Source organism: Labeo rohita, chromosome 13 (assembly GCF_022985175.1).
Source record: "Labeo rohita strain BAU-BD-2019 chromosome 13, IGBB_LRoh.1.0, whole genome shotgun sequence".
NCBI lineage: Eukaryota > Metazoa > Chordata > Actinopteri > Cypriniformes > Cyprinidae > Labeo > Labeo rohita.
Window position 1 is genome coordinate 3,433,088 of NC_066881.1, and position 19,315 is coordinate 3,452,402.

At 34.5% G+C, this 19,315-nt stretch overlaps 1 protein-coding gene across 2 annotated transcripts in view; it reads right to left on the reverse strand.

Annotated features, from left to right (window-relative positions):
- Positions 1-5,022: 5,022 nt before the first annotated feature.
- The window catches only part of mcph1 (microcephalin 1), a 114,997-nt gene continuing 100,704 nt past the window's right edge, over positions 5,023-19,315 (reverse strand). For both annotated transcript variants that reach the window (XM_051126729.1, XM_051126728.1), the window contains 2 exons: positions 10,126-10,363; positions 5,023-5,353 (listed from right to left, as the gene is read on the reverse strand). In XM_051126729.1, coding sequence (XP_050982686.1) covers positions 5,301-5,353; positions 10,126-10,363 — 291 coding nt within the window. In that variant the 3' untranslated portion in view covers positions 5,023-5,300. The remainder of the gene's footprint in view (positions 5,354-10,125; positions 10,364-19,315) is intronic.

Here is a 19,315-nt window from a genome sequence, read left to right on the forward strand (position 1 = left end):
TGCTTGTATCATGCTCGCTGATTGGCTGAAGCAATAGTTCCGGTGTTACGAAATTTTGCCTAGACATTAACTCAAAAGAACTCAGATTATTACTGCTTTTATTATTACTAAGGCTTTTAGTTGATTAAAACATTTGTTTTTTTTGTTCCAGTAAATATATAATTTTTCTATTCAAATGTGGATTCTGAATAAATAAAAGTTATTAAAATAAAAACGTAAAACAACTGACAGAATATGCATTGACATTACATTTATGACTATAACACATGCAACAACTAATGGATAAAACAAAAAACTGAATAAGATGGACACTTAAAATGTAATATTGTAAAACTGTTTTCTGTCTGTTTTAATAAACTTAAATTGTAACCATTTTTTATAACTTTATGCTCCACATCTACATTTTGCTCCTTCCTTTTTTTGTATTTATTTATTTTTTTAATTTCAGATTCAACTTCATGCCTCACCTTCTTTCTGCTCTCTCTCTCTCTCTCTCTCTCTCTCCTTTCCTCCATATCTTACTTGAATTTCCTAACTGCACACTCATTTACAATTTCTGAAAACAGTCAATATCTAGCACATTCAGCCAAGTGGACAAGCCATGTTTAACCACCTTACAAGAAAAACTAACATTTTAAAATTGTATTCTTTGAATTTTAATCCCTGTTAACTACAGTAACAATTAAAGGAGAAGTCCACTTCCAGAACAAAAATTTTCTTCAGCCGTAAAGAAATGATGTTTTTGGAGTTAAACATTTCAGGATTTTTCTCCATATAATGGACTGATATGGTGCCCCGATTCTGAACTTCCAAAATGCAGTTTAAATGCGCCTTCAAACGCTCCCAAATGCAGTTGTAATTGATCCCAGACGAGGAAGAAGGGTCTTATCTAGCGAAAAAAAACAAACAAGCAAAAAAAAAAAAAAAACAACAATTCAAATACTTGTTAATCTCAAACACTCATCTTGTCTTACTCTCCCTGAACTCTGTGTATTTTGCCTCAAAATACCAGTTAGGGTATGTCGAAAAACTTCAATCATATTTTCTCCAAATTGTATTTTCTTCAAAAATCATTTAAAAATCATCCTACTTCGCTGCAGAAGTTCTGACCCAGTCTTTGCAAAGTGAACTTTGTGGGTCTTCGGGTGTTCAGCTCAGGTATCACACCACTGAGCCCCTCCAGGTCAAACGGCAGTTGGGCCAGTCACTTTTGAGCTAGCTAATGGATCTTGCTGGCATGCCAGTTGTCTTCAAAGTGTGCCCACCCCCTCTGTTACAGAGGAAAACCTGAACTGACCTCTGGAGCCCATTCTGCCACCACTTAATCTGGATCCTGACCCCGTGAGGTCAAGGGCATGTCCTGCACACTTCCAGGGATTAATAGCTATGTTATGGGGGGGGTTGTTCATTGTTATTATCTGTTGTAGTAATACTGTCGTGAAGTTTCACAGTTGTACCATACTTCGTTCTGTTGCCGCTGAAGTTCCTTGAGTAAACTAGCATTCACCCGAAGCTCTGTTTGTATGTGTTTTTGATTGATGTTATGTCTACCACCTGTCATAAATGAATTCAACTGAATAAAAGAACTGGCTGAAAAGAGCGATATGCTTGACAGTTTAACATCACTACATTAGATGGTGAAATGTAAGGAAAATGTGACAAGTATAAAACTGTAAACTGTAAAAACTAACAACTGTGCTAACGTAATTCTTTTTGTTGACTTTAAGTGTAATTGTTTGTTTACCTTACTAAAGTAGATTTATTAGTGCCCCAGCCCAAGACTGCAAAAAGCCCTATTGTTTTCCTTAGGTTTCTTCTTCTTAGTTATTATTATTATTTTTGTTCAAGTTTTTGGGGGTTTTTGGGGCCCCTAACATGCTCAAAAACTCTTAAAAATTGGCACACACCTTGGAATCTGGCCAGGCAGAGACTGGTACATGGGCGTGGCAAAGGGACTCTACAGCGCGCCCCTGGAACTTGAAGGGCCATATATCTCACACACTTGCACTTACACATATGAAACTCGGTAGATATATAGAACTCATTGAGTTGAACAAGTTTCACACTGCATGTCATTAGCTCCTCCCAACAGGAAGTTGGTTATTCTAGGTTTTAAGTAAAACGCATGCTCGGGAATTTTATATACTCCTCCGAAGTTTTTCAATCAAATGCCTCCAAACTCGGTCAACTGGATTTAAAGACATTAGGGATGTAAAATTGTGAGGGGATATTTGATACAGTATCTCGAACGGTTTGCCTGTGGCGAGGCAACAAATTTATGGCAAGAAATAAGAAACAGGAAGTGCCTAATAACTTCAGCATACATTGTCTGATTTTGATCAAACTTCAGCAGTTTGTTTGTTGTATGAGGCTGATCACATGGATGTGACTACTAGGAGTCAAAGTTATAGCACCAAACTGACAGCAGGAAGTGTATCTCATTTAAAAATGCTTTGAAATCACATGGTTATTTTTACCGGACTTGCTTCAAACTTCAGTATAATGTCAAAACACAGCCGATGAGAGTCTGTTAAAGGGGTCCTTGATGTATTAAATACTGTAGCCATGGCAACAGTTATGTTCAGGTGTTTTTGTGGCCCTTAACAAGCTTAGAATTTCATGAAACTTGACACACTCATCAGCATTAATGATAGTCAGACACTGGCAAAAGCTCATAAATGGGCATGGAGGAGGAGCTCTATAGCGCCACCTTTTGACAAAAGTGAGGGGGTTAGTTTTTCCTGCAGTCACCAAAATCAGTACATATACTGTTCTCATCAAGCCAGACAACTTTCTAATTTACAGTCATTAGCTATGATCAACAGGAATTGAGCTATTTTTGTTTGAATGTGGATTTTTGGAAAAATCAGGCTGTCAATGCATACTCCTCCAAGCAAAAACAAGTAGTTCACACCAAGCTTTGTCAATATGACACCAACATATATAAATATATACATACTGACTACAAGCTTTTCAAGGTATAGTGTATAATGTTACAAAAGCCTTTTATTTCAGATAATTTTTATTTCATGATCTTTGGATCTTTATATTCATAAGACAATCCTGTACTCATCTGTTTTAAATATTGATAACAATAATAATATTTCTTGAACAGCCAATCAGCATATTATAATTATTTCTGAAGACTGGAGTAATGATGCTGAAATTTTTGCTTTAATCACAGGAATAAATCACACACACACATACACACACACACACACACACACACACACATATATATATATATATATATATATATATATATATATATTCAAAATTCAAATAGAAAGCAGTTATTTTAAATTGTAAAAATATTTACTGATTTTATTTTGCTGTATTTTGGATCAAATAAATGCAGGCTTGGTGAGCAGAAAAGACTTCTTTAAAAAACATTCAAAATCTTACTGTTCAAAATCTTTTGACTGGTAGTGTGTCCTACTCTCTCACTCATAGGATAAGAAATCTTTTAAGCCTGATCCTTCACTGCTCAGATCCATTAGTTAAAATGACAAACAAATACATACTATATGTTAATAATTACTGTACAGTTAATATAGTTTTATATAATTATTTCACAAATGATCATAGATCATTAAAAGTTTTGGTAACACTTTACAATAAGGTCTCATTTGTTAGCATTTGTTAATGCATTACCTATCATTAAACAATATATTTTTACAGCATTTATTAAACATTTTTAATGTTAGGTAATAAAAATGTTCATGTTAATTCAGATTGCATTAATTAATGTAAACAGACACAATTTACATTTTAATAATGGTAGTGGTAATGGTAACCTCAGAAGACTGCATTGGACAGTCCGGACTGCTGAGCGAATTATTGGTACAACTCGTCCTACTCTCCAAGAACTGTACTTATCCAGAGTAAGCAAAAAGGCAGGCAAAATCATACTGGACCCCTCACATCCAGCACACCCCCTTTTTTTGAACTGTTGCCATCTGGTCGACGCTACAGAGCATTGAGCACCAGAACTGCCAGGCACAGGAACAGTTTCTTCCCTCAAGCAATCCATCTCATGAACACTTCACAATAAACGTGGAACACACAACACTATTATCCATTCACTTATCCAGTTATTTATTTAACACACATACTTATTTATACTTCAAATTTGTACCTTACCTACATAGTAAATTGTTAATTTTGTTTATTGTAAAGTTATTGCTATTATGTGCATTGTCTGTCTTGTATAATTGTATATTGTTCTTTTTATTATGTTTTTTTATCGTGTCTTAATATACTGATTCAAGGGCCCAGTCTCATAAAACTGCGTATCAATAGCACGATTTTCTGTTTTTATTTGGCGTGCTATTCATAAACTGAAATGGACTTTTCACGTGCCTATTATACGCATCTACCCCACGCCTAACCCTAACACAGAACGACTCCATTCATTCACGTGATCATTCAATATGACAGGCAACCCCTCCTGGTAGTGTGATTTATATAGTGTCATTTCTAATAACGCTTTGACTCTGAGTACCAGCAACATGTTAGAAGTGCCGGTACGCACAAAAAAGTGCCAGTACGCAGGAGGCTAAAATACAGAAGTGCGTACCGGCCCACTTCAAGCACTGACTCTTACAAAGTACCATGCTGATTTACATTTGTTTTCTGCATTTTGAAAAATAAATGTTTTAAAACACTTTTAGCTCGGTAGTTACTCTTAATGTCCCTCAGATCACAGATTCAATTAAGTTAACAAAACAGAAAAAGTAAGTAAGGAAAACTTTAAATATTTTAGTAAAGACTTAAATTACACTTAATACAATTAAGTTGTTTACTTAATTGAATTAATGCAACAAGTTTGCACAATTTAATTAGGTAAACTTAAATCACTTTTTCCATACAGCCAGCTTGTCAATGCCTTATTATTATTACTGTATCTGTTTGTTGAAACCTAATGTCTAAAATGGATGGCCTACCCTAAATGCAAACATTTACTCTTTAATCTTTACCACATTTGCATTTACATGAAGGATGCTGTCACTTTTTATAGTCACAGTTTCAGTTTTATTAAATGGAAAAACACACACACAGGAACATAAAAGACATAACTGACTAAATAATAACATGACAATGACAAAACACTACCCTACTTAAACATTTTTAATGTTAGGTAATAAAAATGTTCATGTTAATTCAGATTGCATTAATTAATGTAAACAGATACAATTTACATTATACAGACACAAAACACACATAATACAGTACAGATACTTAATAATAGTAGCTAAACAAGAGAAAACAAATACAGGAGTATTATATTCCAGGGATCTTCATTCCAAGACATAGTTTTCATATGGGAGGAGTGTGAGGTGTGTGACACAGTCTGAAAAGAATAAAAACATCAGTGTTATATTAAATAAGGATGGCTCGACACTTTTCATGTCCAATACTGTAATCATTAGTAACTGCTAACAACAACACCAATTCAATACCAGTACTGTTTTTCCCATCAGTTGAGAATATACCTCTTTATCTACACATGCCTTCATTATAAATAAAGAGAAACACACACATACATACACATCTTACTGCTACATCTGGTAAAAATCTACAATTTTAAAAACTGCAATTACAAATTACTACTTTTGTGCGTGTTGGTCTGAACAATACTACATTCTGGGATAATACTAAATAAATATATACACTATAAAAAAGTGTTTCTTTTGTAATGCATGGTGCAGATTTTTAATAGGACAACAGATGTGATAGATACGATAAATAAATAACATATTTATTGTCTTTTATTGCACAAAACTATCATCGTATGAAAGGCTTTCATACAGAGAGACACAAAGGCACCTTTCTCTCTCTCTCTCTCTCTCTCTCTCTCTCGCTCTTTTTTTTTTTTTTTTTACCAAAAAGCCAGCAGTCAAATTTAGGCAGTTGTGGTTTCAGTTTTTTTTCTTGGGCTTATTTCCAGTTGCATATTTTGGGCTTCTTAGTTGTTTGCTTCCATAGAAATAAATATATGATTTTTTTTATAGATGGTGGGGGGATAACATTTTATTTTTTAATTTTTATCTCGAAAGTAATAACCATGAGAAACCCACAGTATCAGATTTGAATTGGTCCAGTCTGACTGATACCTGACCCAACAAAAAAGTAATATAAATATCTAATATAAAACAGACCACGTGATTCATGGTGATACTACCATTCATGTTCTGTACTACTAATTCTCTCTATTCATGACCCGAAACTGAAAAAAAGGTGCAATAAATAAAGTACAGAATGCAATGATGCCAAATTGACTTTTTGTTTCCAGTGGGATAAAAAAAAAAAAAAGATGTAATAGCAGCCTCTGCCTCTATATAAGGTTGTGCTAAATGTCATTTGCTCCTTCAGACAGCTACGTTCTCTTCCATCATCCTTGGTGATAAGCTGGCCAGACAAGTCCCCACTCTGCTGCTACTGAGCTATAAAGAAAGACGTATCAAATATAGAAGCCAGCCTCCAGCCAGGCAGACTCATCTCATTCAGCACCTCGGAAGATGACGTTATGTTTACAGCAGCATCTGAGAGGGAGGACTGGTCCCACAGTCCCATGGATGAGTCAGTAGCCCCCCTCAGTGATGTTAGCATGCAGATACTGGCTGCTATGGACAAAGGGCTGCACACGAAGGTACATTATATGGACATAACTGTAATAACTTTTGGTGAACCCTGAGTGTTTGTACATGAGTGTTTGTCACTTCATCTGCTATTTGCGTCAACTCCTGTACACACACAGAGCCCAACGCAAAATGGTCCACACTGACAGATAGTGTAAAATCCTGTTCAAACCAGGGACAATAACTATAATGATAATGTTCATAATGTTCATAACTTCCTAAGATCGCTGAAAATATAAAAAAAAAAAAAGTAATTCTGGTAATCTTTAAAGGGCATCTATTATGCCTCTTTTTACAAGATGTAATATTGGTCTTGGGTTCCCAAGAATGTGTCTGTAAAGTTTCAGCTCAAATCATTTATTATAACATCTGGAAAATGTATTTTTTAGGGTGTGTCTAAAAAAAAAAAAAAAAAAAAGAGCAGTTTTGGTGTGTATCACTTTAAATGCAAATGAGCTGCATATTATAAATGCATAGTCATGTTTTGTAAATGATACATTCACCTTTAACTGATTTCCTGTAAGAGAATGAATGAATGGTGAATGAATTAAAATATACACAAATTGTTAGCATATCACTTATTAATCATTTATCATTTATGTTTTGTAAATGATTATTTCAACATTAATCACTTATAAATGACTTACAACTGAACGTAATTATAAAGTGTTACTATTATTTCCTATTTGCAGACACTCAAACTTTTTGTCATCTGAACCTCTTTTACCTAATATATTTACTTTAAAGGGGTGGTCAATCAGCAATTCTGTAAAAGACAATATCTCCCTTTGCATTGAATTTTGAGTGTTGTAACTTTGCAGATGTTGTTTATGCTCAAACAGCAACATTAAACTAACTAAAAGTAAAAAAAAAAAAAAAAGTGAAATCACAATCAATGACCCCTTTAAGTACCCCTGAGATTTTAAAATAAATGCTTTATTAATTATCACATTTGGAAGTTCACGGTTCTCTGACATTAATTAATGGTCATATGGCGGTAAACAGGCAAACATAAAATATTGAATCTTTTTTAATAAGTGTATTATTTTGTTATTTTAAAATGATTTATTTTAATTTTACATTTTTTATGATTGAATTACTTGTTTGACTTTCATTAAACTCACAAACCCCCTGCAGTTCCTTTACAAACCCCAGTTTGGAAAACCTTGCTGTAATATAATGTTTAATGCACTTCATGCTGTTAATTACAATAAAAAGAATATATTTTCTCACTTTTTGGATTTTTACATCACTATAGTACAAGATTATCCTATTTAAATCACTGTGATAAATGAGTTTGGTCAAAAGTAATCTGAAAGTAATCTAAAAGTAGTCTGATTATATTAACTAAAATGTGTAATGTAATGGATTACGTTACTGAATTTGGAATCAGTAATGGATTATAATCTACCCAGCTCTGTGCTTTGCATACCTACAGCAGTAAACAATCGGTAGAAGCAACATGACAGAGTGAAAGAACCGATGTTCAGCCATACACATGGGAAGCCTAACGATGTTACAGAGCTAGGCACAAACTAATGTCACCAGCGTGGCGCTGATCATTTAAAATACTTTGATAACATACACACACCAATACGATTAAAACTCTAAGAACTATAATGACATTCACAAAGATATAAACTAGGGATGTGACGAGATCTCGTAGCGATATCCTCCCAGAACATTTTGCAGTGTTTACATTAAAGCTGCACGATTAATCCTTAAAATGTTAAAATTGTTTAAATGAATATATGTTTTTAAAAGACTTAAGCAATGAACAGTTTGTCAGAACCACTAATAAATTACGTTATTTTGTTTAGTTTTCTAATCTTTTGTCTCAAGAATCATAAGAGAATCATGATCTCCAATGACAATCCCAGAAGATGCTGCGGGCGGACAATGTACATAAGACTGTAAGCTTTAAACTTCTCATTTTCGCTTAAAAGATTACCACAGCAAGCACAGAAATATGTGATGGCTTGTGAAAGTAAACATTTGTTGTTTTGTTTTGCATAGTTTTAATGAAGTGAGAAAGCCTGTCGTCCTTTTTATTGGCATGTTAAAAAGAATTTTAACATTGCCCAAGAATATTTAACATTATTCATCTCCTTTTTTTTCCCCCCACAAATACACGCGGTAAAAAGCTTTAAAATAATATGAAAATATTGTATATAATAAAATGAGATAAATGTTTTAAAAGCATTATGACATTTGTTTGTGATGTTATGTGTTATTTATTGTGCATTGCGTGCTGCTGTCTGTTTCCTTATGACGTGCTGGGACAGTAAGTTGAGCAGCAAGTTCACAGTGCATCTCAATTCTAACAAGGATGCGTTCTGTGTTCTTGCATCCTTCTAAGTTTGTTCTTTCAAGGTAGCCTGGCAAGACCAGTCTCCACAAGAAAACAAGTCCGTACTTTGCATTCTTGGAATTGAAAAACAGCCATTGTTGATGTTACAGCTGCTCAAGCACGGAGAAAATCGAGGACAGCAAACAACCAAACACAACTGGCTGAAGGTGGAAACTACAGCAATGCAGGACTGTCAGTCAGCTTCTTTTTTTTTTTTTTTTTTTTTTACAACTTGTAAGAAATTCTCCCAAAACGTATAAAAAAAACCTTTGGTTTTGGAATCATAAGGCTGATGTTAATTATTCAAGATAATCGTTATTTGACTTAAATCACTGAACTGTTTTAGAGTCTAATCTCTGAGTTATATTTGCAATAAAGGAAATATTACTCAGAGATTAGACTCTAAATGAGTTCAACGACTCAGGTAAAATAATGATTATGTTAAAACATAATCATCACCACCTGATGACTTGTGCTCTTGGCTTGTCTGGCTGTTTTAACTCAGTTATGGTAGCCAAACAAAATCTAAGGTTGAAAATGTAAGTGTCAAGAGCCCAACTAATGCAAACACTGACTACTATAATGGTTGCTTAAAAATTGTGATTTTCTCCTTTGGTGATTCTATTTGTTAACATCAGGTGTCTTCAATAATGGTCAATCATCACTTAATTGATCACTAATTATCTCATTAACTCTGCTTTAGTGTTAATTTGACACTTTTCAGTAAGTTGATAGAACGTGATAGAACCTTGAAAGTTGACAGAACCTATGTTTTGTTGTTATATGAACATGTTATTTAAAGTTTTAAATTTCTATTTAAGTTGTTCCATCTCGTCCTATTGCCTAGTGAGACACTGCAAGTTGACAGGACATGATTTAACTTATCCACCTGACTAAAACTCATTTTTCACAATGCACTGGTTTATGCTTCTGGGCAATGAGAAGATTTAAATGTAATCCCACCTGACACACTTCATTCATGTTCATATTTCAATTGCGACATAATATAGATTCAGACATAATAGATTCAGTTTAATTGTGCAGAGGCACAATTTGCCCTCTTGAATTTGGGGATGTGTTATGAATATCCTACATCACTTCTTGCTCACTATTATCATCAATTTGCTATCTTACCTAAAATCCACTGTTCAGAAAGACTGCAGCTTCCCTCTGGTTTCTTGCCATTATACTCTCCAATAAAGATTCCAGCCTGACGCACACTCCGGCACACAGTTCCTCCACAAAGCTGAATAAGTTCTACCAGGCTGCTGCAGGGGGGCTGGGAATGTGAGGACACAAACATGGGGCGCTGATGCTGGAACAGATCCTGCTGATGTTCTCCAGCAGATAGATGCTGCTGCAGACGGCATATCTGCAAGAAGAGAGAAAATCTTATCACTCATATTCTTTTTCTAAATATTATAGGTAACATGAGCAGAGTCCATATACAAGGGGTCTCAAACTTTAAATTGGTATGGGGGCAACTTCTGATATTCACTAAAAGAAGGGCCATTTCAAAGTTTAAGGAATAGTTCAACTAAAAAATTAAACTTTACTATTAATTTATTCACCAATGGTCCTTAGTTCTTTATAAAATGCAGCTACTGTCACTTTGAGAGTCACAAAAATATCAGGCAAAACAAAATTAATACCCATGGTTGCTGATGATTTATTGAGATCTTATGAAGCAAAATGGTCAGTCTGTGCAAGAAACTGAACATTATTTACAACATTATTATCTGTAATCCATATCCAATCCATAGTAAATGAAGAGATTAAAAAAAAGTTTTTTTTTTTTTTAAGGTTTCTCATGGTTTATGTAAAAAGGTGAGTCAAGACTATACTCATTTTATAAGCTTTAGACACGTAAAACCTCTGCATTTTACATCATTATTCAATGCTTTAATAATATATTAATAATAATATAATAATATAATAAGAAGTGTTACATCATTGCATTACATGAACTGGTAAATCAGTAATTTGAACCAGTTTATTGCAACAGACTATTAGAAAAACAAATTAATAAATACAATAGTTTGTGGAAAAGAAAAGGCACTAAGCGATTTTTTTTTTGCTTCATAAGATCTCAGTATATCATCATGAGCCATGGGTATTAATTTTGTGTTGCCTGATTTTGTGTTACCAGAAGCAGCACACATAGGATGACACTACAGGTGGCTTTCGTCACCGCAAGGTCTCTGGCATCAGTGGGGTATGTCAGGGCCCTCAAAGTGACGGTAGCTGTTGACTAGCATTTTTATGACTCACCAAAACAGTTTCAGCTAAAAATCTTGACACTTCCACTTCAGAAAAAGTCACCTATATCTTGGATGGCCTGAAGGCGAGTAAATTAGCATCCTTCTAAAAGGTCATGAAATCCCCTTTTTCAGCACCATTTAGTCTTCGCCACAGTTTTGAAAAATGCTTTTGAAACTTTATTTTAAGGTCCAATTCTCGCTATTAACAAACCATTAACTGCAGTTAGTAAGGTAGTTGTTAAGTTTAGGTATTGGGTAGGATTAGGCATGTAGAATATGTGCTTTATAAGTACTAATAAATAGGCAATGTGTTATGAATAGGCATGCTAATAAGCAACTAGTTAATAGTGAGAATTGTTCTCTATACTAAAGTGTTTCCAAAAATGCTTCACAACTGGGTGTGGTGCACTGTGGAGTGAAAGGGAAAAGGGAGGACAAGACAACAAAATGTTTTCAGATTCAGACAGTTTTATTTCACTGAGATAAAATCAAAGATTCTCTCAAAAGCTTGCTGCAATTTACTATTTCATGGAACAACATGAATATATTAGTGGTGTCAAAATTAGCGAGTTAATGCAGGCAATTTTTTTTTCATTTTAACACATTAAAAATAATTAACACAATTAACGCAGGGGCAGGGCTAGGTTTTGCCACCCCACCCACAAGCAGTAAAGAATTACATTACGCAGAATGTAATAAGCACATCAAATGGGAGACTTTTTAGATACGTGCTGCAACGTCACCTCAGCGCCAGGGAGGTGCTTCAAGGAGCTTCAGTAGAACATCAGTGAACTGCGGTCAGATGAGATGTTGCCTGGTCATATGTCAGTAAAAACTAATCTTCCTGTCCTGTCAGCCGTTATACTGTGCTCGTAGCTCGTGCTCTTCATGTGCACGCACAAATATGCTGGCGTGTGCTGTATTAGACTACAGCCTATTAAAATGCTGTATCATATTCAAACCCAAATGAAACTAAACGTATGTAGTTAGTCGTGGTTATGATGTCAGTTAAGTCATTAAGTTACAAAAAAGCGACTAAAGCTGCCTTAAAACTCTGCATGTAACTGTTTGTTATTTAAGAGTCACATTTTGGTGCCCCTGGGCAATGACACGCCCCCCCCCCCACCAACACACACGTTATACTGTGTTTATTATTATTAAGTATAAAATGTCATATTAGCAAACTTAGTAAAAACACTTACAAAATAAGGTTATCACCTTTTTCAGTGCACTAAGTTATTTATAGCTTGTGAACCCTACTCATACAGGTGTAATCTGTTCTAAGATGGGATATACACTACCGTTCAAAAGTTTGGGGTCAGTACATTTTTTTAAATTTTTTTATTTTTATTTTTTTAAGAAATTAATACTTTTATTCACCAAGGATGTATTGTTAATAATTAAAAGTTTATTAAAAGTTAATAATAAATAATTTACATTGTTATAAAATATTTATATTTTGAATAAACACTGTACTTTTTAAACTTGTTATTCATGAAAGAATCCTGAAAAAAAAAAAAAAAAATTCACAAAAAAAATATTTGGCAGCACAACTGTTGATATTATCCAACATTGATCATTCTAATAATAAATCCGCATATTAGAACGATTTCTGAAGGATCATGTGACACTTAAGACTGGAGTAACAGCTGATAAAAATTCAGCTTTTCATCACATGAATAAATTCTATTTTAAAGTATGTTAAAATATATAAAAACATTTTGCAATATTACTGTTTTTTTCTATATTTTTAATCAAATAAATGCAGCCTTGATGAGCATAAGAGACTTCTTTAAAGACTATTACAAGTCTTACTGACCCCAAACTTTTGAACGGTAGTGTAAATCTGAAAAGTGTGCAGCAAATTTAAACATTTTATGACTAGTGAATCCAACTGTCACAGGTATAATAATAATTAATCACTTCAGGCTTTATGGTCAACAAAGAAAGTGTGGATAGTTTTTTTTTTTTTTTTTTTTTTTTAAGAGTCATTGTCCTCAGCTCATTTTTTTTTATTCACTTACTTTTTTACAATTTACAAAATAATTTTTGAACGTTTTACTGCTTTCAATTTACTGCTTTGCAATTACATATACTGTGCATAACAAATGTTTAGACCATCACCCAACGTAAGGTTTGTGCCACAGCTGCCCTAAAGTAAATATTGGTGATAACCAATTTTATGTTTCTGTAGTGAATAGTGTAAGATCTTTAGTCACAAGAGTGTTTTGAATGCTAAAGTACAATTAGCTATTGTTTGGACCGAATGGATTCAAAGATAGATTGCACAAAAGTTTAATCAAAAGCAAGTCTTTGGGGAACAACTAGAAACTATTTGGAAGCCAGCCAATCAGTAACAATGGATACTGTGCATAAAAATTATGCTAGCAAGAATGCATACTTTATCAAGGCCAAAGGAGGCCATAAAAATAAAAAATAAAATATTTATTTCTATTTTTATTTATTTCTATATCTATATTTCTCGGTTCGATACGATGGTTTTGTTGTTCAATCTTCAATTCAATCTTTTGACGCCAAATTGCCGCTAATTCTAAAGTGAAAGTAAAATGCTCATTTGCAATGCACAGGCATTTACAAGTTATTTAAAAGCGAATAAAAGCGAGGAAAAGAGGGAAAACTCTGCCTCACCGTGACAACCCTACTGGAAAGTGGGAGAGGCAGACATCACATTGCCAGCTAGTTTGTTTGCCTAATAAATGACAATACAATTTTTTGTTTAAAAAAAAAAAAAAGTTGACGCGTAACAGGTGGTATAATAAATTTGTTAAGAACTGTATATAGGTACATAGTTTTGTGAGGATTTGAACTGAAAATGAAACTTAGAAATTTGTTAACACCCTTTCTTGATTGCCAGCGGCTGCAAACTACAACGTGAAAGTGCAAGGCTGATGCTCTGTAGCAGATTAAGATTCACACATCTATGAGTGAGGTAGTTTCATTTCAGTTGCAGAGACTGGAATTGCACGACACCGCACACCAGGCTCCTAGAATCCGTTTGAGTAATATATGGGCGTCGAAACGAAAGCGCACGGGTTCACCTAGTACGTGTTCATCCAGCGATAGATCGCTGATTCACGCAGGAGGAAACAAAAACACTTTTAACAAAACATTCAGGATAGGCTACATTTTGGCGAAAGGGTATCGGCCATGGCTAGATAGACATTTAAGAATACATCACTTGTCTTACCCCAGAAATTTTTTTTTTGCGTGGTGCCCCTCTGGACGTGGTGCCCCAGGGCACCTGCCCAATTGCCCATATGGTTAATCCGCCTATGTTTAAAGCAGTGTAAGCTCCGCTTCAAGTTCAGCAACCAAAATATCTGTTACTTTAAAAGCTGCCGCTGCTGAACTTGAAGCGGATCTGACACTGCTTTAAATGTGACTCTTAAATAATAAACACTTACATGCACAGTTTTAAGGCAGCTTTAATCGGCTTTTTTGTAACTTCATGACTTAACCGACGACATAACCACGACTAACTACACACTCGTAGTTTAATTTGGGTTTGAATATGATACAGTGTTTTAATAAGCTATAGCCTAATACAGCGCGCGCTGGCATATTTGTGCATGCACTTGAAAAGCACATGCTACGAGCACAGTATAACGACTGACAGGACAGGAAGATCCGTTTTTACTGACATATGACTAGACAACATTTTATCTGACCGCAGTTCACTGATGTTGTACTAAAGATCCTTGTCACCGGTACTGTTTCCCCGCCCGTTTGACTGGACGCTGGAGCATGCGCCAAAAAAGTCTCCTGTTTGATGTTCTCGTTATTAGGTTCTGCGTCTAAATAAATGCAATTCTTTAGTGGTTGTGGGTGGGGTAGCCAAATCTAGCCCCTCCCCTGCGCTAATTGCATTAAATATTTTTAACGCATTAAAATGAAAAAATTAATCGCCTGCGTTAAAGCTCTAATTTTGACAACACTAGTTGATACCTTTTTTTTTTTTTTTAAATTAGAGGGGGCTTCATCAGTGGTAATGCCTGCTGAGGTATATCTTTGGTTGTTCACTGGACTCTGTAACTCGTCACTTTAAATTGGTCATTAAAGGGATATTTCACACCAAAATAACATTTTTTTCGTCATTTACCCTGAGGCCACCTCAGATATATATATATATATATGACGTTTCTTTCTTTAGATGAGATTTAAAGGAGAAGCAGAAGGTTTGTGTGAGAAAAGTACTAATATTTTAAACTCTATATAGTTCAAAGGTTTATAAACCATCACTTCCGGGCAACTATCAGCATGCTTAGAACTGCCAGCGTGCAAATGTCTGTCATCACTGTAAATCCTGATAAGTTAAGAATACTCAAAACATTTGAGGAAACTTACTGCCTCAGAAAATGTATTTTAAGTTAGTAGAGCTTAAAATTTTTGTCACAAGTGGGGTGGAGCTAAGTGCTCTAAAAACCACCAAGCCTCGCCTCATAATTATATATAGCAGTGATAATTATATATAGCTTGCTTACAAAAACATCACATTAACTCAGATATGTATTGCTAGATAGCAACAGCACACTAGCATGTGCTAATGTAATTATCAAAAAGACTCATTGCTTTGCTGTCCATCCTTAGCCTAACCACATGTTCTCCCCTTCACCACAACGGTAACACTACAAAATCAAGATAACAGAAACGTCAGTAAATCCTAACATAACACTAAATGCTAACTTATGTCTCCCCGTGCTAATCTTGCACAAAAACACACACAATACCACTTAATTTCAACATTTTTGTAGTTTGATGCAAAGCATGCTGGGATCCAGCAGTTCAGCTTGCTACAATGACATCTTGAGTTCAAACTATTTATTTTAATTAAGTCCGAAGAAACTTTCATGATTATTTGAGTAAAATGAACTAATTTCATTTAAATTAGTTCACTGTTCGGTCAAGAAATAAAATGGAAAGTCAGTCACAGCTCTTGACTAAATAACTTTTGTAGTTTTGAAAAGGACTCGGAAAGAAAATCTTAATTTATACAGTAAAAACTATGCAGGGTTACTTACATTTAATTTTTCAATATCTTTACCTGAATACTATTGTTAGACCTACCGGAGAAACTCAAAACACCCTTTTTATTTCAGTTCTTTATTCTATTCTATTTGTTTGTGCTATTGCTTGTTTTTTTTATTTGTTCTTATTTTATTACTGACTGTTTACTTTATATTAGTCAGGCTAGCAGTTTTTGCTGTGGTAACAAGATTGGAATTAAGAATTGTGAAATTTCACTGGTATCTAAAATGTTTGTGTCCATAACAAGCTTATTTATGTAACTGCAAGGTTACATGTGTTAAAACAATGAAAACAGAAACTACCTACTAACTAGCAGGGCCCATGGAAAATCTGAACTACTGACCTGACTGAGACAAAAAAAAATCCCATAGATCAATGATGCAGTTTGAAATATGGATATCAGGAAGTCCGGTGTCAACAGAGGTCACAAGTCTCAATTTATGATTTTTATTCTTAGACTAAATTGAGAAATATTCAGAAACCAGTCCGGGAGATATATAACATATAATATATATATAATACTTATTTCAAAAACACATGGTAACTTACTGCAAATTAAATGCTAATAAGAATAAAGAAAAGGCTTAAATGATAGCATTCAAAGAGTTACACTTTAGAAGAGAAAAAAGGGATGAAAAGAGGAAAAAAAGATGCAAATTTCAATAATATAAGTAATCAACATAAGCTGACTTCATAAGTTATATAAAAGGCCACAAAATGTTTCTGATAAGTTTCTCATGTTTTATGACAGAGATACAGTTAAACAGGAATCAGATATACTCAGATATGCTCTATGTTTAAATAAACTAGTAATAATTTGAGCCACTGGTTTATTGAAAGATCTGTTCTGTCTTTCCAGTTAAGTAAGATGTGTTTCTTTGCTACTGTCAGTGAAATCAAGAAAAATGGTTTAAACTGATTAGAAATCTGTAGTGTAGAAGTGTCTCCCAGTAGAGCTATTTTTGGACAAACTGGGATGCTAAATTTGGATATCTGAGAGCCTGCTCATGACCTTCGACCAAAATGAATGAACCAGTGGACACCGCCAGAATGCATGGAAATAATCATCAGTGGAGCCTGGACAGTGTGGACAATTATTATTTTTAATATATCCCATGCATTGCAGTTTGTATGTTGTGATATGAGTTCTATGAATAACTTTATACTGAGTCATTTGAATTTTGGCATTGCAGGACATAGAATAAATGTTATGGCAAACTTCTTGTCAGTTGATAATTTGATCTGTAACCATGTCCTTAGTCCATTGTTGAATTGGACCAACTATGTCGGTTTCTGAAGATATTAAGAATGTTTATTTTATTGTTAATTAAAAACAATGGATTATGCCATATGGCTGTACTGGCTGATGGTTTCACTGTACAGTGTAAAAGGTCATGTAACTTCCACCAAGCATTCATGGTGGTATTAATGGTATTATTTTTGTAACCAGGGAGAGTTTTTATTGATTTGTCTATTAATGGTAAAAACTTAAAATCTAATGGCTGAACCAGATTTTCAATATTTAACCAAGGGACATTAGGATTATGCATCAAATGGTAAATGTAAATTAACTGTTGAGAAATGAAGTAAAGGTAGAGGTTAGGTGTCCCAAGTCCTCCAGACTTTTTTGATCTTTGAAGAGTAGACCGTTTTATTCAGGTTTTTCTTTTTTGCCAGTAGTACTTCGTTATTGTACTGTCTAAAGAGGAGAACCAGCCGAGAGGTGGAGTGACTGGGATCATGGAGAAAAGATGGTTGATTTTTGGAAGTATGTTCATTTTCACAGATGATATACGGCCGATTAGAGATAGGGGCAAATGGTTCCATCTTTCCAAGTTGTTTTGTACTTCTTGTAATAATGGGGCATGGTTAAGCTTAAATAGATTCTTTAGATTGGATGAAATATGGATCCCAAGGTACTTTATTATTTTGGTTGTTCACTTGAATGGGTAGTTCTCTATTTTAGCATCCCAGTTCAATTTAGTAATAGGCAGAATCTCAGATTTGGAGCAGTTAACTGAATATCCTGATACTTTACTAAAATGACTTATCAGATTATGGGCTGACAGAAGCGAAGAAGATGGGTTTGTAATATAAAAGAATGCCATCTGCATACAGACTGATTTTATGATGGTAATGTTTTGATTGGATACCAGATATGTTGTGTGATTGCCATATTGCTGCTGCCAAGGGTTCAATAAAGATTGTAAAAAGTAGTGGTGATAATGGGCAGCCTTGTCGGGTTCCTCTTTTTAATTGAAATGGTTATGATAAAATACCATTAGTTATAATAGATGCTGCTGGAGTATTATAGAGTGTTTTCAGCTAATTAATGATATATGATTAAAAGCCAAAATGTTTTCCCCTTCTTGACTCCAAGCTTAGATGAGCCAAGCAGTGACTTTAGAATCTCTGTATAACTGTCCATTTCTGTATGATTTATCGATTACAAGTGAAGCATGGCTCCCGGCTTGCCTATGCTGCTTGAGAACAGTATACAGTATTTTCTGACGTTCCATTATTTTGCGACGGAATTGGTCACTTATTCCGAAAATGGTGCCTTTTAATTCTCTTCCTCTGCTCTTCACCAGTTCCTTTTGCTTTAAGTGTACAAACTTTGCAACTATAAGACGCGGTCTATCTTTCAGACGTTTGCCAAGACGATGCGCACAATGGAAGTTGATATTTTTTACCGTATCAGCAGGTATTCTTTAATGTTCTCATGAATTATTCCAAGTATGTTCCAGTTTGTTGTTTATCGAATCTACACTGACCTTGATTTCAGTAGTAAGCAGATCATCTGTGTATGAGTCTGTATTTTTCCTTTTGCCCAGCTTCTGTGGTCCTTCAGAAAGCTGCTTGTTGGTGTTCATCTCCTGATAAAAATAGTTGTCGATGAACTCCTAAATTATCCATGGTAATATAGACAAGTAATGATCTTTCAAGATGGCGCCGCACAGGCAGTGATCACAGAGTCCCAAAGCGGCCTGTGGGACAAAAAACTGGTTTTGGCTTAC